The sequence below is a fragment of the Oryx dammah genome, unplaced genomic scaffold (genome assembly GCF_014754425.2).
Source record: "Oryx dammah isolate SB20612 unplaced genomic scaffold, SCBI_Odam_1.1 HiC_scaffold_28, whole genome shotgun sequence".
In the NCBI taxonomy this organism is placed as follows: Eukaryota; Metazoa; Chordata; class Mammalia; order Artiodactyla; family Bovidae; genus Oryx; species Oryx dammah.
Window position 1 is genome coordinate 15,559,306 of NW_024070212.1, and position 24,448 is coordinate 15,583,753.

The 24,448-nt window shown below is 49.4% G+C and overlaps 1 protein-coding gene across 1 annotated transcript in view; it reads right to left on the reverse strand.

Moving 5' to 3' along the window:
* Window positions 1–24,448, reverse strand: part of IL6R (interleukin 6 receptor) — a 53,934-nt gene that overhangs the window by 17,196 nt on the left and 12,290 nt on the right. The window contains exons 2-6 of the mRNA XM_040230441.1: window positions 16,918–17,166; window positions 15,856–15,979; window positions 12,074–12,246; window positions 11,620–11,786; window positions 9,559–9,700 (exon numbers count right to left, since the gene is read on the reverse strand). Coding sequence (XP_040086375.1) covers window positions 9,559–9,700; window positions 11,620–11,786; window positions 12,074–12,246; window positions 15,856–15,979; window positions 16,918–17,166 — 855 coding nt within the window. The remainder of the gene's footprint in view (window positions 1–9,558; window positions 9,701–11,619; window positions 11,787–12,073; window positions 12,247–15,855; window positions 15,980–16,917; window positions 17,167–24,448) is intronic.

Here is a 24,448-nt window from a genome sequence, read left to right on the forward strand (position 1 = left end):
CATCAGTGGTCTTTCAGGTCCAATCCCTGACCTATAGCCTCAGAATCTCCATGCTAAGTTTCAGCCATCAGGGTCTTTAAAAGATCCCTCAAACCCAGAAAGATATTTCAGGAAGAAAAGGAGACCAGTATACTTTTGACCCTCAGCTCTGACTCCCAACATGATATGAGGTCCAGAAAAGGATGTGTAACATTTGGTGGCTCAGATTTCCAGAGATAAATTAGGAATTTTCTCTCAAATAACCCAGGAATGCTACCAGACTGAACAAAATTTTTCCAACACGTAGTTAAGATTGTCTTACATAACAAGACTTTTTAAAAACCTCCCTAGATGACAATAATGTTAGTCTCTCAGCCGTGTCCAACTCTGCGACGCTATGGACTGGAACCTCCCAGCCTCCTCTCTTCATGGGATTCTCAGGTAAGAATGCTGGAGTGAGCTGCCGTTTTCTACTTCAGGAGAGATGACAACAGGAACCCCTGACTCAGACCATTTGTCCCCTGAGATGGAAGGTGTATTGCTATTACTAATAAACATTTCCATTTTACAGAAGAAACTACAGCTCAGGGGAAAATGAGTTTAATAATAGTATTACTAATACTAACTGCATACTAATAAAATCTTGCTAGTACTTCTACCATTGACCTTGGTGGACGCTCACTCTACTCCAGTTCCAAGTGGTTCTTTGCCTACGTGATGTTCATAATATCTCACAAGGCAGGTACTATTATCACAGGTTTACAGACGCAGAGGCTCAGGAAGGCTATAAAACATTAGCAACAACAGAGAACACATTTTTTCCGTTTAGACCAAAGTATTTTATATTTCCTAGTGTTTCACTGCAGCTAGCATGTGGAATGAAAGAGGGGAAGGAACCGGCATTCACTGGCTCCCATAGGCCCCTGTGTGCCAGGAAGTAACAGGCGTAAGGACGGTGGCGGCGGTCACGAGACCACAACAGCAACAACTATGACAACGCCTGACATTTACTGAGACTTTACTACGTGCCAGGCACCATCTTTCCTGTAATACTTGACACGAACTAATTAATTTAACTCTCACAACAGTACTCTGAGTATCGAGATCGGCAATAATATCACCCTCACTTTACAGATGGGGAAAATGAGACACAGGGAGGTTAAATAGCTCGCCTGAAGTTTTGCAAGAAATAAGTGTTAAAGCTTTCTGACTGCAAGAATAAACTTTTTTCCACTTTATTAAAAAAAAAATCATCTCTAGATCAAACATTTCTCAAATTCAAGGACTGTATCTTATTCATCTTTGTGAACTCACTACGTAACACGAGCCTGCATCTTGCTGAAAATCTGTGGAATTAGTAAAATTTCAATTATGGAAAATCACCTGGGGACAAAAAAAAAAAAAAAAAGACTGATATATTAACATCCAACACAGAGTATGTCCCCATAATAATATTTCCAGATCAGATGATGTACGTTTATATTCATAATAAAGTGAATGAATAAATGACCATATCCAGTAAGTGAGGCTGAGAGAAACTACCTGTGAGTTTTTTCCACGAGTTTTTAAAACAAAAGACATATTTCTGTTAATTTGAAAATTAACAGAAACCCAGGGATCGAACTCAGGTCTCCCGCATTGCGGGCAGACGCTTTAACCTCTGAGCCAGCAGGGAAGCCCCAGCTGTATATTATGACCAGTTAAAATACGGGCTGCTAGGCTCCAGGGTTGGGGTACAGAGAGGGAACAAAGGAGTGGGCTGGGAATGAGGAGAGGCAAAAGAAAGAAAAAGGAAGCCAGAGGGTGACAGAAAGATGAAGGAACAAGGGGAAAGGGACGAACCACAAAGCCAGACATTCACAGAGAGGGGGTAGGGTGGAGACACAGGGACCCACAAGCTGAGCGGCGCGCCAGGCAGCGCCCCCACTCTGAACGGCATGCCTTCCCTCACACCGTATAAACCAACGACCAGAAAGTTGATCACTGTTCCCCCATTTGTCCAGGACTTCCCTGCTGGCTCAGACGGTAAAGTGTCTGCCTGCAATGCGGGAGACCCGGGTTCAATCCCTGGGTCGGGAAGGTCTCCTGGAGAAGGAAATGGCAACCTACTCCACTCTTGCCTGGAAAATCCCATGGACGGAGGAACCTGGTAGGCTACAGTCCACGAGGTTGAAAAGAGTCTGACACAACTGAGCAACTTCACTTTCACTTTTTTCCATTCGTTCAGAAAAACGAAAAAGCCCAAAACCTCACACTGAGGAGCTGACAATCTCCTGAGGAGAAAGAAATCAACTCTACCTGGGCCCCAGCACCACCCAGGACAGTCTGTGGAGAAGTCTACTAGTCTGAGGCCAAATGAGAAAAAACACAGTGGATAGCTACATAGCTTAAGTGTCTTCCTTCTGAGATTAAGCCCTTGTTTCATCCTCTTATGAAATGAGTGACGGTCAATGGCAATAGCTTCTTTTTACTTGGGCTTCCCTGATGCTCAGACAGTAAAGAATCTGCCTGCAGTGCAGAAAACCTGGGTTGGATGTCTGGGTCGGGAAGAGTCCCCTGGAGAAGGGAATGAAAACCCACTCCAGTGTTCTTGCCTGGAGAATTCCATGGACAGAGGAGCCTGGCAGTTGAACATGACTGAGCGACTAAGCACAGCAGAGCCCTTTTTACTTAACCGTTTAACTTTAGGTCCTTACTTAGCAAACTGAAAAGCTGGTGACCTTCTTGGGTACCCAAAATTCTTTTCGAAATTTTATAGAAATCCCAGGAAACTGTCAGCTATGCACAGAAATGGAGCAGATAGGGAGGGTGTGGAAGGAAGTGATGCAGTGGTGGGCCCAGAAAGAAGGTGGATGAAGAGGCAGACAAGAGTGCCAAACTGCTGGTCCCCCTGGAGGGGAAGAGGCGAGTGAGGGCCAGGCATGAGGGATGGTGGGCAGGCAGCCGGAGAAGGCCCTCTGCTCCAAGCTCAGGAGTTTGAGCTTCACCTGGAAGTTAAGGGGAGTCATGGCTGTAGACCAGGGAGCAACATTCAGGTTTGTGATCTAGAAAGAGGCCCATAGCAGTGGCGTAGAGGACACCCGGTGCTCTCCCACTAGAGACAGAAATCAGTTTCAGGGATCCTCGTAGGAATTCTGTTGAGGGACATCCCTCGGTCCAGTGGCTAAGACTCTGCACTCCCAATGCAAGGGGCCCACAGGCTGCAACTAAGACCCAGGCACAGCTAAATAAATAACAAAAAGAATCCTGCCAACATGGGACAAGAACCTGAGCCAAGGGAGAGGGTGGTCTGCCCTGCTATCCTGGGCATGTCCTGGCTCAGAGAGCGGGCTGGATGGTAGTGTCCATCGCCAGACAAAGAACACAGGGAGGCTTGTGGTCCATGCTCTGGGCAAAGTGGAGACAAGAATCCAGAGCTCAAGGGACAGGTGTGGCCTGAAACACAGGTGAGTTGCTAGCATCTGGTGTATACTCACATGTGCCAGGCTGGGTGTGAACTGCTGCCTAAGCTTGGTTAGTCCTCTCAGCCCAGTGAGGCAGGTGTTTGGTTTGGAAGTTCTGAAGCAGGCTTATCATTCCCATCTGGAAACCAAGCAAACCTGGGCACTTCCCTAAGGTCCTGCGGGAAGGGGCAGTGCCAGCAACCACAGCCCAGTCTGCCCCGAGACAACACTGCACCCAGGGGACGCAACAAGGCCGCCCCGTGGAAGCGGCACCACGGCAGAGTCAGGCGATGCCCAGGGAGGGGTGAAGGGGCACGGTCTCTTCAGAAACGTGTCCCTAAGTACCCTTTAACCTGCACAACTTCCCCTCGGGCTGTGCCAAGGGGAGGAACACAGTGAAGTCCCCCAGAATGGGACGACTGCAGGGTTTGAGGTGATAGTATGTGGCTGAAGGGATTGGGCCAGGGAGGCCCACCTGCCCGGACAGCGTGCAGCCCAGCCTCTGGGTCCCCCAAAGGCCACGTGGACGCAAACCTCTAGCACCTCCTCAGCAGTCTGACTCCCAAGAATGGGTCCCCGCTGCTCACTACCTGTCACAGGGGGTTGTTAATATTTCCCAGGTGTCCGTGAGCAGGGTGTGAGAGGGAGTCAAAGGGATTCATGAAAGCAAGAAACAACCCTCTTATGCCTAACGGGCTTTTCCCGAACATTCTGCACCAGCTCGCTGTGCAAAGGGCCCACAGGCTTGCTGGATGCCAGCCCTTCCAGTGCTGTCGGAGACGACAAACGTGAGGAACTCCCAGCCTGCAAAGAGCGGCTGACCAGCCACCTGTCAGCGTGCAACCTCTCCTTCCCGGCCTGACATCAGAGTGACATCAGCCCTGACAGGCAGGGACTCTGTGAGTCACTGTGGCAGGTGCTGCTGGCAGTCACCTGGCCTTCCTGGCCAGAGCAGGGCCCCCAGAACTGTGTGACTCAGTGCCCCGCCCTCAGGCTGGGAACCTTGCTGCCTCCTCAAGACTGCGTGCAGCCAGGTCTCGGCCTCAAGGCGGCAGCGCTCGCTGCAGCCCAGGCGCCTGACTCCCCTCCCCCACACCTCGACCCCGCACCCCCTCTCCCTTCAGGCCTTCCCGGGGCCCCCACTCGGGCCTCCCACCCACACACCTGTGCTCCCCCCGGGCCAAACAGCCCTGCGTTGGTTCAGTCCATGTCCTTGCACGTGCTGTTCCCGCGGCATATAATCCCCATTCTCTACTTGTAGGCAAACCCCTACAACACCCTCCAAGACATAAAGCAAATGTCACCTCCTCCGTGAAGCCTCTCGTGCTCTTTCTAAACTGCCCGGAGTGTGGTCTGCTCCACAGCCTTATCAATTACAGTGGGATGCTACACCAGCCCCTGCCCCACCCCACCCCCACACATTCCCCACTTCACATTCCCCTCTACATTCGAACTCAGCGAGTCCAGGACTGTATCCAGGGCGGCAATTCTAGGATGTCCACAGCCCCGCTCTCTTTATCCCAAGAGCTATGGGCTCAACAGTTGTGGATCCTCCCGGACCAAGAACCAATCAACACAGCACTCAAATTACTACTCCTCCTACACTTGCAGGACTAGTTATCATCTCTAAGAAATGTTTTTTTCTCTAAATTCATAAAAACTCTCCAAAGGGGACAAGCTAAGTCATGTCATCTCCATTTTACAGATGACAAGACTGAGGCTCTGAGAGGTAAACTAACGTTACCAAGGTCACACAACCTGATTTCCAGTGTACTTCTCTTGGCCTCTGTGTCAGGACCTCCACACCTAGGCAGGGGCATCCTACCTGTCTGGGCTTTAGGGATGGAGGCAGGTCTTTGGGGCTAGAAAGCCCATCAATATAGTATCTAGTGCACTGACATGTCGCAAACAGTCAAATAACTCTAAAACGTATGTAACCTCAGTAAAACGTACATAACCTCCCTCTCATTTTCCAGAAGCACTCCTCAGTTTCCAACCTAAATCCCTGTTGCATGGGAATAATCCAGGCTCCTCTTGCTCTGCCCTTAGTGGAGAGGGGAGCAGCTGGTTTCTCCCTTGGCTATATTCACCACTGGGGTTTTGAAGACCCTCCCCTCAAAACCCACACAGGTACAGAATAGGAGCTCAAACCCTTCAGCTGCTTATGTGAGAAGTGGTCAAAAGAGTTCTGTCTGAGCTTACGTGATCACTGTAGCAAGTCACGGAAACACAGGACCTGAGGTCGAACAGTCAAGGACGTGTGCCTACCACACCGTCCTCCACTGGCAGGAGACTACAACAATTTAAAGAGGGACATCCACAGATGAGACCAGCTTTGAGGGAAGGTCCCCAGACAGGTAAGGAATCCACAAGCCATCCCATTCAACAGCCTGGGAACAGAAGCACAAGCAGATGCAAGTCCCCTGGGAATTCCAGAAGCATTCAGAGAGAGCAGACTAGCAGACTTATCAGGGGTTACCCTGGAGACCAAGGCCCAGTGAGACCAGAGCTGGGTTCACATGAGAAAGAATTTTCTACTTGAATAGATAGTTCTCCAAAAAAGATATACAAATAGCCAGTAAACACATGAAAAGACCTTCAACACCACTACTTACTATGGAAATGCAAACCTAAGCCACAATACCATTGTGGATCCAGTGGGGGAAGGAGAGGGAGGGACAAACAGAGAGTAGCACTGATGTATAGAGACTGCCACTGCAAAATAGCTAGCCAGCGGGAAGCAGCTGTGAAGCAGAGGAGCTCAGCTCAGTGCTCTGTGAGGACCTAAAGGGGTGAGAGAGGGCTGGGGGTGGGAAGGAGGCTCAAGAGGGACAGAATATATGTATACTTATAGCTGATTCGCGTTGTTGTACAGCAAAAACTAACACAACACTGTAAAGCAATTCTCCTCCAATTAAGAAATCACTCCACAATACCACACCCATAAGGAGAGGTAGTAAGAAAGAAAGAAGAAAAGAGACAGAAGGGAAGAAGAAAGGAAGAAAATACTAAGTGCTGACAAGGATATGAAAAAAAGAAAACCCCGCACATTGCTGATAGGAATGCAGGAACGTACAAAGGTGCAGCCACTGCGGAAAACACTATGGCAGTCCTTAAAAAAATTACAAATAGAATTACCATATGGTGTAGCGACTATGCATCTGGGTATATATTCCAAAGAACTGAAAGCAGAGATCAAAACATATGTGTACAGCCACGTTCATGGGAGCATTATTCAGGACGGTCAAAAAGTGGAAGCAAGCCATGTCCATCTACAGATGAACAGATAAACGGAATATTATTCAGCCTTAAAAGGGAGGGAGATTCTGACACAAGTTACAACATGGATGAATCTTGAGGAAGTTATTCTAAGTAATACAAGCTAGTCACAAAAAGACAAATACAGTATGATTCCACTTACATGAAGTACTTACAGCAGTCACACTCATAGAGACGAAAGTAAAGCAGTGGTTGCCAGACACTGGAGGTAGGGATGAATAGGAAGTTACTATTTAACTAGTATAGAGTTTCAGTTCTGCAAGATGGAAAAAGTTCTGGAGCTGGATGGTGGTCAAGGTAGCATCACGATATGAAAGTGTTTAAGGCCACTGAACCACACGCTTTAAAAATGGTAAGTTGTAAGTTATTTGTGTTTTACCACACCTTTAAAACAAAAAAGAAAAGAAAGAATTTTCTAACAAAACAAGATTTTCTAAAGCTGTTTGTGACCATTCAAATTAAGTGCTTGGGATAAAAGGTAAACAGGTGTCAGCCTGTATCCAGACCATTTCCACCACACAATGTTATAAATGATTCACTCCCCTCCCAAAGGCTCCTAAGGCCATGTTAATGTTTGGTATTCAGCATGTTTTGGCTCAAAGTCCTTGTACAAACCAAAGACAGCTATGGACAGGTCAACACAATCTAGCCTGAAGGATGTTCTGATTTATTTAAATGACCTTTCTAAGGAGGATAGAGTAGTTAGGCTTCCCTTCTTGTCCAGGTCTTATCAGGAAACAAGCTTTTGAGGATAGGGTCCCAACAGAAAGCTGCCTCCTGCTCTCGATGGACAGAAGAGGGGACGGCAGCGCCTGGCCCTGCGTGAATCTGCACTCAACACTGCCCACTCCGCCGGCTCTCCAGGACAGGAAGGACGAGGACTACATACTGCAAAGCCAGCATAGAGGAAAGGCCGTCTCATCACAGCATCCGTTCTGGGGGAAGAATGCCAGCCTACATATCCGTCTCCTGGAAGCCGGAGACAGAAGGAAGTGGCAGAGGTGGGGCTGGGTCTGGACAACTTATATTGTTTCTGTCCTTTCTTTTTTATCCATACATACTCAATAAAATTTTTTTTCTTCTTTGCTGTGTCATGTGGCAAGTGGGATCTTAGTTCCCTAACCGGGGATCAAATCTGGGTCTCCTGTACTCAAAGTGTGGCGTCTTAACCACTGGACCCCCAGGGAAGCCCCTATTATTTTTTAATTGCCTAGTATTTAAGAACAACTAATTTGGTCCAGTTATGCTGCAGGGCTAAAGAGATCTGACACAGAAGCAAACCTGGAAACTATTCTACAGTAAGAATGGGTAAAAAAGAAAGGACAGAAACGATATAAGTTGTCCAGACCCAGCCCCACCTCTGCCACTTCCTTCTGTCTCCGGCTTCCGGGAGACTTGTATGTAACCTGGCATTCTTCCCCCAGAACGGATGCTGTGATGAGACGGCCTTTCCTCTACCCCGAGAGTAGTAAGCTCTCCATCTCTGGAAGCATTTAAGCAGAGGCTGGGCTATCACTCTTTGGTTTGTAATCAGGGAGATTCCTGCACTGGATGTAGGTCAATTAAATCCTAATATTTCATAGGAAGGAGTGAAAAGATAACATCTCATATTATTTTCTTGGGGAAAAAAATCGAGCCATGTTAGTTTCTTGTTTGGAGAGGAGGGGACAGAAGAACTAAAAACAGCTTTGTCTAGCGAGCAGGGCTGAAAATGGGAAGGGGTGGGACAAGAGACACTGGTTATTATTATAAGCCCTTCTCTGCTGCTTTGCCATGAGTATGTATTAATTTGATAAAAGTTTTAAAAGTTAAAAAAATAATTCCCATGGGTTAAAAAAAAACACATTAGTCATACAGTTGCTAAACAATACATTTCCCCAAAATAATTAATTACATGGGAATACCCACGAAGTTTGACATATGAATACATAAACACATATAAATATACCTAGAAGAAGAAAGAAGTATAGTAAAATGTTCTCACTGGTTTTCTCTAGGTGGTCAGAATACCGGGAATAATTATTCTTTGTATTTTCCTGGAATTTTTCACTAATCACAGTAATTACTCGCAAATGATCATTACTACCTTTAACAATTTTTTTTCAAGTAAAAAGCATTAGTAACTGTGGTAGATTAAATATAGCTACAAGTTCTTCCTATCAAGTTGTGGAGCGGATCTTCCCTCTTGAGTCTAGGCTGGTCTGCTGGAAGATGGCAGACCTCAGGGAGACCCGAGGGCCCCCTCCACTAGCCAGCGTCGACCGTCAGACATGGTGAACGGAGACCATCTAGGACAGTGCAGGCCAGACCGGCACAAGAGCTGCCCAGCCGACCATTTTTCAAAATCTTGAGCAGATAAATGGTTGGTGGTGTTGTTTAGCTGCTAAGTCATGCCCAAATCTTTTGCAAGCCTATAGCCTGTCCTCTCGCCATGGGATTCTCCAGGCAAGAACACTGGAGTGGGTTGCCATTTCCTTCTCCAGGGGATCTTCTCAACCCAGGGATCAAACCTGAATCTCCTGCATTGTAGGCAGATTCTTTACCACTGTGCCACGAGGGAAGTCGGACTTGGTACATCCATCCTAAGTCACTTCAGTCCTGTCTAACTTATCTGCAACCCTATGGACGGTAGCCCGCCAGGCTCCTCTGTCCATGGGATTCTCCAGGCAAGAATACAGGAATGGGTGCCATGCTGTCTTCCAGGGGATCTTTCTAACCCAGGGATCGAACTTGTGTCTCTTACGTCGCCTGCACTGACAGGCAGCTTCTTTACCACTAGCACCACTTGGGAAGACTTGTTACACAGCAACAGATAATTGATATAATAAGAAAGCTGAAACGCTCAATTATCACATACCTGTCCAAGGGATGCCGGTGACCTCGGGGCTCCACTCGCTCCACAACCCATTCCCAAATTCCTCCTGGGCCCGAAGCTGCACCACATGCCTCATGCCACTCCAGGCATCACGGATGATGCAGTGATACGAGAGATCCTTCATCTGTGGGTGAGAGGCACATGGACTCTGGGGTGGAGCATCAGCAGGACCTGGTAGATCCCCAGAGCCCCTGGAGTCCTCAGACACCCCCGTCCTTCAGGCGCTCCCTCTTTCCAGTCCAGTGGGCCACTCCGCTGGGCAGGAGGCTCCCAAGAGGTGAAGTTGCCCTCAGGACCAGCAGGAGCAGAAGCTAAGTCACTGCCCCCGCCCCCAGGCACCACAGAAACTTGCCAGCACACCCTTGACTCGTAGGCAGCCCATTTCGCCCCCCAGGTCACACTCTCGCCCTCACAAATGGGCCTGTAAGGAGGAAACTGGCCTGGCATTATTATTCCCACTTTATAAGTGAAGCAGCCAAGGCTCAGAAAGGTCCAGGGACTTTGGAAAGGCCATGCAGGTAGTGAGCGGCTGACCAGGACCCAAAACTCATTTTTTTCCTTCTAGTACCCATTGCTGTGAAAGTGCTGCACTCAATATGCCAGCACATTTGGAAAACTCAGCAGTGGCCACAGGACTGGAAAAGGTCAGTTTTCATTCCAATCCCAAAGAAAGGCAATGCCAAAGAATGCTCAAACTACCGCACAATTGCACTCATCTCACATGCTAGTAAAGTCATGCTCAAAATTCTCCAAGCCAGACTTCAGCAGTACGTGAACCGTGAAATTCCAGATGTTCAAGCTGGTTTTGGAAAAGGCAGAGGAACCAGAGATCAAATTGTCAACATCCGCTGGATCATCGAAAAAGCAACAGAGTTCCAGAAAAACATCTATTTCTGTTTTATTGACTATGCCAAAGCCTTTGACTGTGTGGATCACAATCAACTGTGGAAAATTCTGAAAGAGATGGGCATACCAGACCACCTGACCTGCCTCTTGAGAAACCTATATGCAGGTCAGGAAGCAACAGTTAGAACTGGACATGGGACAACAGACTGGTTCCAAATAGGAAAAGGAGTACGTCAAGGCTGTATATTGTCATCCTGCTTATTTAACTTCTATGCAGAGTACATCATGAGAAACGCTGGACTGGAAGAAGCACAAGCTGGAATCAAGATTGCCGGGAGAAATATCAATAACCTCAGATATGCAGATGACACCACCCTCATGGCAAAAAGTGAAGAGGAACTAAAAAGCCTCTTGATGAAAGTGAAAGAGGAGAGTGAAAAAGTTGGCTTAAAGCTCAACATTCAGAAAACTAAGATCATGGCACCTGGTCCCATCACTTCATGGGAAATAGATGGGGAAACAGTGGAAACAGTGTCAGACTTTATTTTGGGGGGCTCCAAAATCACTGCAGATGGTGACTGCAGCCATGAAATTAAAAGACACTTACTCCTTGGAAGAAAAGTTATGACCAACCTAGATAGTATATTGAAAAACAGAGATATTACTTTGCCAACAAAGGTCTGTCTAGTCAAGGCTATGGTTTTTCCAGTGGCCATGTATGGACGTGAGAGTTGGACTGTAAAGAAAGCTGAGCGCCGAAGAATTAATGCTTTTGAACTGTGGTGCTGGAGAAGACTCTTGAGAGTCCCTTGGACTGCAAGGAGATCCAACTAGTCCATTCTAAAGGAGATCAGTCCTGGGTGTTCATTTTAAGGAGTGATGCTGAAGCTGAAACTCCAATACTTTGGCCACCTCATGCAAAGAGTTGACTCATTGGAAAAGACTGATGCTGGGAGGGATTTGGGGCAGGAGGAGAAGGGAACGACAGAGGATGAGATGGCTGGATGGCATCACCGACTCGATGGACATGAGTTTGAGTGAACTCCAGGAGTTGGTGATGGACAGGGAGGCCTGTCGTGCTGCAATTCATGGGGTCACAAAGAGTCGGGCATGACTGAGCGACTGAACTGAACCCATTCTACCATCCCCTGAGTATCTAAGGACTCTTTACTGTCCAAGAATAAAAGAAAAATTTACCGTCAGTGTTGTGAATGTCTTTGACTGTTCGGTCCGGTATCGGAGCTCAAACTGTAGCCTGTAGTAATGTGAGTTCCAGGAGGGGGGGTCTTGCCAGGTGACCCTGAGCCAGCGGGGGTTTCTGTCCACTGCGCTGACCGTGATGTTGCCAGGTGGGTCGGGCTGCACTGTGGGGAAAGGGAGCACAGCTCCTGTGTGGCAGCAAGCACGGTGCAAAGGAGAGACCTGGGAAGATGGCAAGCCCCCAGCAGGCAAGACCCTGCCTCCAACCCCCGCCCACTTCTGCACACACATCCCTGCCACAGTCAGACCCCTGGCAAGTAAAGCACAAAAGGCACCAGCTCACCAAACCCTTCACCAGGCCACTCCAAAAGGCGCATGAGGAACATTAAATTAAAAAAAAAAAAAAAAAAAACAGCTAAAGGGCAGAGGGAGGCCTGAAGAGCTCACTTACGGAGTTTGAAGCCTTCAAATCCTAGGGGGCTGCTGGACTTGTTCCCGGCACTGTTGGCGACACACAGGGACACTACGTAGAAAGAGCTATCTCCCTCAGGGACAGCCAACTGGCAGGAGAAGCGCTGGGTCTCGGGGGAGTACTGGCACGGCTTCTGGAAGCCTTGCGCCGGACTGTGGAGACAAAACAAGGGCGGGGCTCACTATCAGCTGCGGCACTTACCCAGGACTGGGGTGAGCAGGGGGCCGTGCTAAGATGCTGAGGCTCTGGGGTCTCACCCCGGGGGTGTTCATCTCCGCTCCACACACTGAGTAACACTTGGGGTCTTGAGTAAATTCTCCAACCTCTCCAAGCCTCTGTTTCCTCACTCAAAAATGGTAATGTTGATAGTACCCACCTCACAGGGCTTTCTTAGGATTAGTTGAAAAATGAGTGTAAGACATCTAGCTTAGCCCCTGGCACCACTGTCAAAGGGGCTGAACTAGAGGGCGAACTCAATCGCTGTGGCATCACGGAGGCCATGCATTCAGGCTCTCTGCCAGGCCCTGTGCTTTGGCCTCTGCAGGGGATGCAGAAAGGAACCAAGAGGCCCCACCCTGGCCCCAAGATACTAACAAAAGAGACCTGCCCTCAGAGGACTGGGACAGCCAGTGGAATGCCATTCCAGAAGCTCAAAGTGCTGGAGGGGTTTGCAAGGAGATGGGAGTGTTTCTGGCAGGTGAGCCCAGAAAGGATTTCTGGGTGATAGAGATATTGCAGTTGAGTCAGACACTCTCCCACCTAGTCTGGAAGCCTGAGACTTCACCCACGTATGACATGTATAGGCCTGTGAGGCCAGGGCAGCCAACCACCTCACTGCCACAGGCCAAATCAACCATCAACCTCTGTTTTGAGTCTGAACCCCAGGCCCAGGACAAACTCTTTTCTACTTGGAAGCCCGCCCCCACCTTCCCAGTCTGAGTTAGGGCCTCCCTCCCCTCCTTCCACCATCACCCAGCCATCCATCCCACAGGCCTGTGGCGTGTCTCCTACAATCTGTGGGCCCTAAGAGCAGTGCATGTTAATCGCTCAATCATGTCTGACTCTGCGACCCCACGGACTACAGCCCTCCAGACTCCTCTGTTCATGGAATTCTCCAAGCAAGAATACTGCAAAGGGTTGCCACTCTCTTCTCCAGGGGATCTTCCCAGCCCAGGGATTGAACCCAGGTCTCCTGCACTGCAGGCGTTTTCTTTATTATCTGAGCCACAAGGGAAGCCCTAAGAGCAAGGGCCAGTCTTTTTATTTTTTTATTTTTTGGCTCACGCAGCACAGCATGTGGGATCTCAGTTCCCCAACCAGGGATCTAACCTGCACCCCCTTGCATTGGAACCGTGGATTCTTAACCACTGGGCTGCCAGGGCAGTCCAGGGGCCCAGCCTTGTTTGCCCCCTGTCTCTCCTTCAGCCTGGTAGAGCACCCAACCCACCGCGGACGCTGAGCTTGACAAACATGGAGAGAGTGAGCAAGCTAGTGCAGTGGGGCAAGGGTGTGACTGCAGGCACACACGTGAGCAGAAAGGGCAGAGCACACAAAACCTCTTTGCATTTCACCCTCACAGTTCCAGGATGGGCCTGAGTGGGTTCTGGGGGCACCTGAGGCTCTCGCAAGGGCTCCCCATTCCCCCTTCCTCACACCAGTGAAGACAGCCCAGGAGAGGCAAGTAGATGTGCCTGAGGCTGCTGTCAGGAGCGGGCTGTGGACGAAAATGCCCTGTCCGCTCGCACTATGTCAACACACCAAGTCTTCCAGTCAATTGAATAAGCTTTCCCTGGGCTGGTCTGGGCAGCTGTCGGCCACAGTACGGAACATCTCATCTAAGCAGAAATGCCTTCCAGGTCCCAGACCATTTATATCCTAGCTCAGCTTCAGGTTGTGGAGACTTCTGACCCTCCCCGACTTGGAGTGTGAGCCGTCAGTCCTAACGGCAGCTGCGTCTTGTGCAGACGGGCAATCTGTACACATCTGTGCAGAGACCAAAACGCAAACGTCACCACCAGGTGACTCTCTGGAGACAGGCACAAGTGCAGACCAAAACTCCCTGACGACATCACTGCTTGAATTTTTTGATACTCTGATGATTGTCAGCTCAAACTCAGGGATAAACATCTAGACTAACCCCTCAGTCTAGATGGACTTCCCAGGTGTCACAGTGATAAAGAATCTGCCTGCCAGTGCTGGAGATGCAGGAGACGCTGGTTCGATCCCTGGGTGAGGAAGATCCCTTGGAGAAGGGCATGGCAACCCCCTCCAGTATTCTTGCCTGGAGAATCCCATGGACAGAGGAACCTGGTGGGCTACCGTCCAAAGGGTCACACAGAGTCAGACCCGACAGAGTAAGCACTCAACGGGACCTGGGCTCTGAGATGGAAACAGAGAAAACTGCAGAGGTGTGATCATCCACCTGCTCCACATCCATGCCTGAACTCGTCCCACTTTGCGCTGTTAGAGCTGAGTAATATTCCACTGTAAATGTGTACCACAATTTCTGTATCCATTCATCTGTCAATGTGCTGTTAGGTAAAGTGTCCAGAGTGGCAGTTAAAAGGCAGCAGTTAAAAGGCAGACAAAGAAGTTTAAAAGCCCATGAAAAACAGAGCAAAGGGAAAACCTACAGCCAGGAGCTTCAGCAGGAAAAACGTGCCCAACACGCTCACTTCCCTAGTTGGTCTCGGATACAAGCCCTGTTTGACACAGGCAAAACAAATCAGACACGGAGGACTGCTTTGAGGAGGGAACAAGCACATAAAAGAAAAACTTAAAACAGGGCGGCTCCACCCCTATGGGGTCAGCCCACTCTCACATCTTGGGAGTGCACTTTGTCATGCCCCTTGTTTAATAAATCCTGCCTGAGTGAGCTTTCTAGTCTCGTTTAACTCTACGACAAGACAAAGGACCAAGCACGGCACCACACCTGCCAGGGCCATCTTCTGGTGCCACAGGGATCACGGACCAAGTGTGACTTCCTGCCCCACTGCCCGCAGCTCCTTCTCCCCACTCTATCACCACTTCCTCTCACCCGCCATGATGATGGGAAAATCCTGATAAGCTCACAGTCAGGACTGATCAGGAGTTGCCCTTCCCCACCCAAGGGCATCTGTGTCTTCTTAAGAGCAACACCCAAAACCTTTGTATTTTGAATGAAATGAGATAGACTGGGGTTTGATTCCTGGCAGCTGCTACTTACTAGCTAGATGACCTTAAACAAACTGATTAGTCTCTGTGGTTCACAGTTTCTCCATCTGTTAAGGAGAAAAATAACAACTCCCACCCCTCCACCCTGGCTACTGTGTAGACAGTGCAAATAGGGTAGCACCCTGACCAGTACAGGGTGTGTTCTCCTGGTGAAGTCCCCCTCATTCCCTTCTCCTCAGCTTAAAGTACTTGTTCAGTCGCTCAGTCGTGTCTGACTCTTTGCGACCCCATGGACTGCAGCACACCAGGGTTCCCTGTCCTTTACATCTCCTGGAGCTTGCTGAAACCCATGTCCATTGACTCGGTGATGCCATTCAACCATCTCATCCTCTATCGTCCCCTTCTCTTCCTGCCTTCAATCTTTCCCAGCATCAGGGTCTTTTCCATTGAGTCAGCTCTTCCCGTCAGGTAGCCAAAGTATTACTTTCCAGTAACATTTTGGAATCACTGGTCAGCCAGTTCCTCTGAGAGCTCCCCCACTCCCCATCACTCCTGGAGCTTCAGGAAGGATGGAGGAGACAGACACACTGCCCAGCCAAGATACTTACAGCTTTTTCACCAGTAACACGGCCTTGGTGGTCAGGGATGGGGGGCTCCGGGGACTCCACTCACAATTCACGCTACTGAGGGGGCTCTTCTGGAAGCAGGAGATCTGGGGCTTCTCCGGGGGGACTGGAAGGAGAGAACAGAGGCAGGCGAGGCAGCACACTTCACCTCCTTTCTGGGCTCACCTCCCTTCTGAGGGAGCTCTCAGTTCAGCCCTGCCACCCCACCCTGCCCTGGTGCCAGCCTTCACTACAGCCAACAGCCACGAACAGATCTTACTGGGCTGGGAAATTGAAGGACACCAAAGTCCTCATGTCAGGCTAGGAGGTGGGCAAGTGAGGGGAGAAACCTGGGAGGCTAACTTGCCTAAAGAGGAACACGACTGACAGAAAAAAAGTTGGGGGCTTTGGAGTTACACTGGTTGTATGGGCAAGTCCCAATCTCCCTTCAGTTTTCTACTATGAAATTAAATCATTGAAAAATGACCATAATAATACTGCTTTCTCTCACTGGGACATTGGGAGGATGATGCAAGACACCAAGAAAGAAAGTCCCTCAGCACAGGGCCTGGCATACTGGGCGTCTGACTCTAGGGTGTCTTATGAGATACGAGGGAGCTAGGAACCAGCTAATTCTAACAATAAGAATAGTTCATTCGAGAGCTTACTATGTGCCAGAGTTTTTAACACCATTATGTGTGCACGCATACACACTCATTTAATCTTTACAATAAACCTGAACTAAGTTAATAAAATGAACCTTATTTTATTAACAAGAGAACTGAGGAGCAGAGAAGTTAAGCCGTGAAGGAGGAGGATTCAAACCCAGGCCCCTGTCTCTGGACCTTCAACCCCTAAGCACCCAGCAAGACCGGAGAGATGGCATCTCCTTCAGTCAGCTACCCCCACCCAGCTGGAAGCTTGGCCAGCCTCACTGGCAGGCGTCACTGGGCCTTTCCCCGAAATGCTTGGGCCAAGGAAATGACAGGAATTTAAAGGGTCAAGTGGGGAATCTCTCCCTGGAACACGCAGAGCCATGCTGGGAGCTCTGAGGACGCCACTCACCATCCACCACCAAGCGCACTCTCCCAGCTGGGTGGCCTTCCTGGTAGCATGAATAGTTTCCGGAGTCGCTGAGCTGCACGGACTGCAAAAGCAGCCACCTTCCCACGCCAGCCGGTCTGCCGTGGTGCAAGCCTGTCATCTGATTCCTGAGCACCCAGTGAACTGTGGCATTGTCCTCTGGTCCCCCACCTGGGCAGGTCAGGGTGACATTGGCCCCTAGCACGCTGGTCACCACATCGCTCGCCACCTCTGCCAGGGGAGAAGACACTGGGTGAGACTGCAGCAACCCGAGCAAGGGACCTCATTTCCAATTTGGGGAGCCACAGAAGCTTCCAGTGCTAAACATCTGGCCCAGGCCACCATCACCCCGTCCTGGGTTATAGGAACGGCCTCCCAGCCCCAACCTTGGCCGTCTCCACCCAGTCGCTCCACTGAGCCTTCCAAAGAGACTATCTGGTCACCCCGCTCCTTTGATTGGCAGCCCCTTCAAGGGCCTGCCATTGTCCACAGCAGGAAGTCCAAGTTTAGGGGCCGGCCCACAGGGCTTTCCACCACCTGCCCCCTGCTGACCTCTGAACCCTCACCTAGTCCACTCAGCCTTAGAAGGGATGGAGCCCCTCCCCACAGGCTCTCGAGCTTTGCTCACACCCACCGCCCTCCCACCCCGACCCCCATGCTACCTCCTCCTGTTGCCCATCTCAGCCTATCTGTCGCTTCCCCACAGGCCTTCCCTCAGCTGCTTTGGGCCCCCATTCTACCTCCCTCACCACATGACCTCTCACACGCTGCCTTTCAATTACCAATTTTATATCCATCTTCACTTCAGGACTCCAAGTGCCACAAGAGTAGGTACCCTGTCTTGTTCTCTGCTATATTTTAGTGCCTAGATGGTTGCCTGGGACCCAGCAGTGGCCCACTGAGCACTTGATGCATGTATAAATGAACGTTAAGAATGAAGGCCAGGAACCCAGTGGGATGCATGAGTACACATGAAGCCTCAGAATCCCGGGGTCTCCGTGGTAAGTGGCCCATTTTACAGATAGTATCCAAGGCACCAAGGAATCGGGAGACTAGTCCAAGATCACCAATAACAGCGACACAGCTGAGATGCAAGCCAGGTTTTCCAGCTCTGTTCGGGGCTCCCTCGACCTCCACCTCCACCTATCTATCAGACCATTTAGGGCAATGCTATTTTTATTCTAGAGACAACATTGGAAGGTAAAAGAAAAGAAATTCACTCCCTTGAAAAATATCATGAGTGCTATTCAAGGCAAGGATATTAAAGATTAAAGGAACAACCAAACTTTTTTTTTAAAGTATAGGTTAAGGGGTTTCTCTGTTGCTCAGACAGTAAAGAATCCACTTACAATGCAGGAGACCCTGCTTCAGTCCCTGGGTTGGGAAGATCCCCTGGCAACCCAAGGGAATGGCAACCCACTCCAGTATTCTTGCCTGAGGAATCCCATGGACAGAGGAGCCTGGTGGGTTACAGTCCATGGGATCACAAAGAGTCAGACACGACTGAGTGACTAACACTTTCATAGGTTAAATAGATTCACAGCATCTAAGATTTAAATTAGTCTAACCAGCTAAGGAAATTGAAGCCAGGGAAAACAGCAAGTTTTCATATTAAGCACACTTGGTCCTTCTAACCAAACGTGTGGTCATGTATTAGCAAACAGAAGCAATTTCTGGTCAAAGATTTCCAAAAGGCCCAGAAACAGTGTCCCCGCAACCTGCAAAGCTTTCTTGCTTAGGAGGCACTCTTAATCTCTCTCCTTCCTCCCGCCAAGGCAGCTGTCAGAGAGGAGGGACTAAGGATAACTGACTTCCAAGAGGACGACACTCCCAAAGCCAGCTGGGCTGGCTGTCTAGACAGACCCCGGGCACAGCCCAGCAGCCAGGGACACGGCCACAAAGGGGACAGTGACTGGGGACTTCCCTGGTGGTCTAGTGGCTAAGACGGCACACCCAGTGGAGGGAAACCGAGCTTAATCCCTGGTCAAGGAACTAGATCCTACAAGAGTTTGCAAGCCACAACTGAAGATCCTGTGTGCCACAACTAAGACCTGGCACAGTCAAATGAATAAACAAATGTGGGGGAAGGTGGAGGGGACAGCAACAGCTTCTCTCCAGCTATACAGACTCCCTTCAAGCTTCCTTCTCACCTTATCAGTTGGAGCCCGAGTTCCCGACAGAGGTACCCTCTGCCCCAAGACTGGCAGGTAAGGGACACATCCAGGGACAGGATAGCAGCCTATCACCTATGGTTTCTTTCTCTCCACCACCAGAGCCTTGGACTTTGGGTGAGAAAAATGGTTGCATCTCAGCATGCAGCCGAGCAAGTGTGGGCAGGTTCCTTATACCCTCTGCCTCACCTTCCCCCACTACAGGCCAAATGACCTACATCCAACGAACATTTGAAGAGGCCCCCAGAGCCAGGCACCAGTGAAGAGGATGCAGCTGGGCAGCAGAGAGACCTTGCCCTCAAGGATAAGACACATAAGATGAATTCACTCCTGGAGAACTGGGACAGAGAATCCAGGGCTCCCCTGACCATCCCAGTCCCTAGAATTCCAAGTCCAGTGACTGAGGGTACCTCCATGCCCACAGGGCTTAAAAAAGGTATAAGAAGCCCTAAGCACACTTTTCACACGTAATCTTTAGCAGTATATTTTTAGCATTTCAAACATCATTTTTAAATGTGGTCTATGATATTGAACACATGCAAATTTATATGTGTAATGTACAAGAAAGTTACGAAGCATGAAACACCCCTGATTTCCTGCCAACCAAACCACTAGCAATCATTGGCTCTGAAGTTCCTCCTGTGCTTCTGAATTCCCCAGTCTCCCTGCTCATCCAGTGTTACATTTGGGGCCTATCGTTCTCTCACTTTTACTTTTTAAAATGCATTTTTATTTATTTTTGGCTACACTGGCTCTTCGCTGCTTTGTGAGGGCTTTCTCCTGTTGCAGGGAGTGGGGGCAACTCTTCATTTCGGTGAACTGGCTTCTCATTACAGCGGCTTCGCTTGTCGCAGAGCACAGGCTCCAGAGCGCAGGCTTAGTGGTGGTGGCTCGCGGGCTTAGTTGCTCCTCAGCAGGTGGAATCTTCCCAGAGCAGCGATCAAACCCCCATCCCCTGCACTGGCAGGTGGGTTCTTATCCACTTCCCACCAGCAGGGAAGTCCACTCCCTCTCTTTTAAAATATAGGTTCAGATTCGCTATTCACAGATCCCTAAGTTGTTCTCAACTTTGTGTGATATCTGAAATTTATACAGATTGTAGATGGTCTTCTGTGACATGCTTCTGTCACTCATTACGTTTTTATGATTCATGCAGCTACAGTTATTTGTTTTCACTGCTGTCTAATGTTCCATTGGACAACGATCTCATTCTCCTGCCGAGGGAGGTTTTAGGTCATTTCCAGTGTCCTACTGTGTACTAAAGAGTGTGCTATCAAATTTCTGCAATGTGGCTCTTGGCGCATTTGCCCAAGAATTTCCCTGAGTAAAACTGCTGGTCCCAGTGTGTGTGTCTATGTCACACATGTCCTTTCCCTTCACGACTGACACACAGTCCAAAGCGCTTGAATCTGGTGTGCACCTGATGGAGGTTATGGCCAGCCACGTCCAGTCCACATACTGAACTCCATCTGTGCCTGAACGAGGTCTACAAGACCCATCAACACTTTGAATCACTACATCAATACTTTCACTTCTCCATTTTCTACTTGATAAAGCAGCTAAAGGACATCACCTAACATGGATGTCAAGTTCATGAAAAAAGTACCAACACTGTAGGAACAACGATGGAAACGCTGTCAGGAATTCCCCTGGTGGGTCAGTGGTTAGGACTTTGCACTTCCACCACACGGGGCACAGGTTCAATCCCTGCTCCAGGAACTCAGATCCCACAAGCCTCTTGGTGAAGCCAAAAACAAACAAAAATAGATGGAGACCCTGTCAAAATAGAACAGTCTTCTGGTGGGTAGCCCCGCGGTGCAGTGCTTACAACATCCCTCCATCAGCTGATGAGCAGAAATTGAAATTCACAAGGAACCAACACACAATAGACTTTCAAAAGTGCTCGGAAGTCCAAGCAAGGGTCAAGGACCATGGCAGGGTGAGCTTGCCCTGGTGCTTTCCACATGGTACTGTCTTTAACTGTATGTAGGTCTCCATCCCCAATCATGAATACGAGACTGTGAACTCTAGGTAACACTCATCAGAGAACTCAGTACATGCTTAATAAATGTTCAATATAGGGTGCCAAAGAGGGCCTCACAGGGTCAGGTTCTCCACAGTGAAAACTCTCAAGAGGCCCTGTCACACAGGACACAGGGGTCCACGTGGTATTCCTCATGTTGTGCAGTGGGCAGGCCTTATACACAGACCGAAGTGCCAGCTGGTCACAACCAGGAGATGCTGAGGAAGGCAAGTAGGAACCTAGAGCCAGAAGGGGCTCTCTTTCCTGCTTCTGCCTTTGCCAGTTCCAGGAAATACATTTCTCCGGTCATTTCCTTTACCCCCAGTTCAGATGGAAGCTCTTAACACGGTCAGTGACCAGCTTGAACAATAGCAGGGGCTGTTCTGTTCCTGAATTCACGAACAATGGCCAGAGTATCTGGGCAGCTCAGAGAAATCACAAATAAAAAGACTTTTTTTTCCTCTTCTACTAAAGCAGAGCTTGCGGAGCGACATAATGGTCACTTCCTCTGCCAAGGAACTTGAGTAATGGTTTTCTGAATCTTTAAAACTGAGTCACTATTCTTTTATAATGGGGAATGATTAATTATAAACACCCATTGGCAAGTATTGCCTGTCCCTGCCCTTCTTCAAAAAATACATATTTCTTCTCGAACCTGTGAACAGCACTGTGTTAACTATGCTTTTGAAAGCATTCTGTGTTTGATCATCACAATCAAATACTCAGAGAGCAAAGACCACGAGAAAATATACTTGCTACTGTCAGAGTGGGCAATGCCGCCCCTCCCCACCCTCCCACCCCTCTGCCTCCTGACCCAAATCTCTGAGTCAGTGCCTGTGACACTTGCAGGGCTGCGTGGGAGCCCCTGGGCATCTCTCTCTCTCTTTTTGTTTTTTTGGCCACACTTCAAGGCTTGTAGGATCTCAGTTCCTCAACCAGGGATTGAACCCGGGCCAAGGCAGTGAAAGCCCGGAATCCTAACCACTAGGCCACCAGGAAACCCCCTCCTGAGCATCTCTTTGAAAAGGAAGAGGTGATAATCACAGAATGCCCTCCTGGTACTTTCACTCACCCCCCCAAAGGATGGGATGAGAGGCAATTTCTTCCTCTCTCTTTCATCTTTCTGCATTTTTTCAATTTTCTATAAGTTATTCGTATTACTCTTATAATGAACATATATATATATATGTAAAACAAAGAAGCTACATAGCCTGGATCTGTCCAAGATATTATACCTAAAGAGGGTGGAAGTGGAGCAGAGTGCAGGGAACAGGGGTGGGGTGAGAGTGGGATTTTCAGGACAAGCAGCTTCTGAGAGCTCGATCCAGGCCAGAGTGTACACACCCCACCCTTGCAGCTCTGTGTTTTGTCACTTTTGCCGCACGCTACATGCTAAGCCCTCAGCTGTGCTGGCCTCATCCCCTAGTGGACACAAGGTCACTATCCCTACCCACGTGCCCTGTTTGCCTGCTCCCTGGAGTCTGCCAGGGCCCCTCCCTGAGGGGGAAGAGCCAGAGGAAGAGACACAGTGGGGGAACAGTGAGGAGGGAGCCCCAGGTAAGGCGGAGCGCCCGAGAGCATCCCTTCCTGCTCCCCAGAGATGTGTCCCAGACACCCTCACGCTCTCACTCTGGGCGGTGAGGGCCGGGTTAGGAGGGTGGGGTGGGAGGGCTTGGCCCTGCACACTCTAACATTCAGCACAGCACGCAATTTAACATCTGCCCTTGAGCAACTGCTCAGACATTTGAGCCAGGGTTGCAAGCTGATGCCTGTCCCCTCCTTAAGAATTCAAGAATTTTTTTTTTTTTCTGTGTCCCATCAAGTGAAAGGCCAGAAATCCTAATCCCAGAGACAGAACTGACAGTTAGTGAACACTTACTATGCGCTGACATTCTTCTCCACAAAACCCCATGGAGAACTCAAAACAGCCTATAACGCAGACCACCCTAAGGTAAATGTCCCCAACATATTGAGAGAGCCAAGAGCGGGTGTTAAACCATTCTTAAAGGGAGGGACCAAAGGAAGAGAGTTTTGAGACACAAGCGGGAGTTTGATAAATGGAGCTACGGGGAATTTATTGTTATTCAGTCACTAAGTCATGTCTGACTCTTTGCCACACCGTGGACTGCAGCATGCCAGGCTCTTCTGTCCTCCACTAGCTCCTGGAGTTCACTCAAATTCATGTCCACTGGTCAGCGATGCTATCTCACCATCTCATCCTCTGTCACCCGCTTCTCCTGTCCTCAATCTTTCCCAGCATCAGGGTCCCTGTCTAATGAGTTGACTCCAAAGTACTGAAGCTTCAGCATCAGTCCTTCCAATGAATATTCAGCGCTGATTTCCTTTAGGATTGACTGGCTACAGGGAATGGCATTCTATACAGAGGGAACAGCATGGAAAGGCGTTGAGAAGTAAGACCTTAGGGAGAGCAGGTATCTGATGTCCTCCAAGGGGATCAGAGCTGACTCTGCAGACAGAGCTATGTGCAGGCTCCCTGCCCACCACCTCCAACCCCAGCCTCCAGGACTGAAGCCAACAGTGCCGCCTGGCATAGGAGAAGCAGCCCTATGTAATCAGAAGAGCAAGTGCTATTCCTGGTCTTGCCACCTGGACTTGCAATGAGCCTTGGGCCTGTCACAGCCCCTGGTGGAGCCCTACTCACCGTCTCTGTGAGATGAGGATTCAGACCACAATCTGGAGCTCCTTGCTGTCCCACCCTCCCTGTTCCTGCCATCTAGCATCTTATCACTCTGAATCACTAGCTCACAAAGGGCAGGAAGACAATAGCCCAGCTTGAAAATACAATTAATCTGTGGATTTATGACTCTAAGAGTCAATGACGTTTGGAGGAGGAGGATGGCCAGAGCATCCTAATGGTGTCAGACAAATGCACCTCCCTTATCCCTCAAGAGCCCCGGGGAGGAAAATTCCCTCAACCTCCTTCACCTCTCATTCCCTAAGGGGAAGAGAGTTTAGGTCCTGGTAACCTCTGACAACCAAAGCCACACCTCCCCTGGACCAGTGCTCATGCAACCCCACTCCCTGGGGCCCCCCACCACGGCCGACAGCTCTCAAGCCTGGGAACTTCGCAGTACAGCCCTGGGAAGTGGGGCTCTTCCCCATCCAGGACCTGAGGTCGGATGCCAGAAACCCAGACAGCTTTGTTGTTTTTCTACTTCTACCCTTCTTCAAGTAAACTCACAAATGTCAATAACCAGAGAAAAACACGCACATGGAGACACATATTTCTCAACTCCTTTGCAGCTTGTTGTTGCTCCTGCCAGCAAAAACAAGTTCAGCTTCCTGGCCCCATTTATGT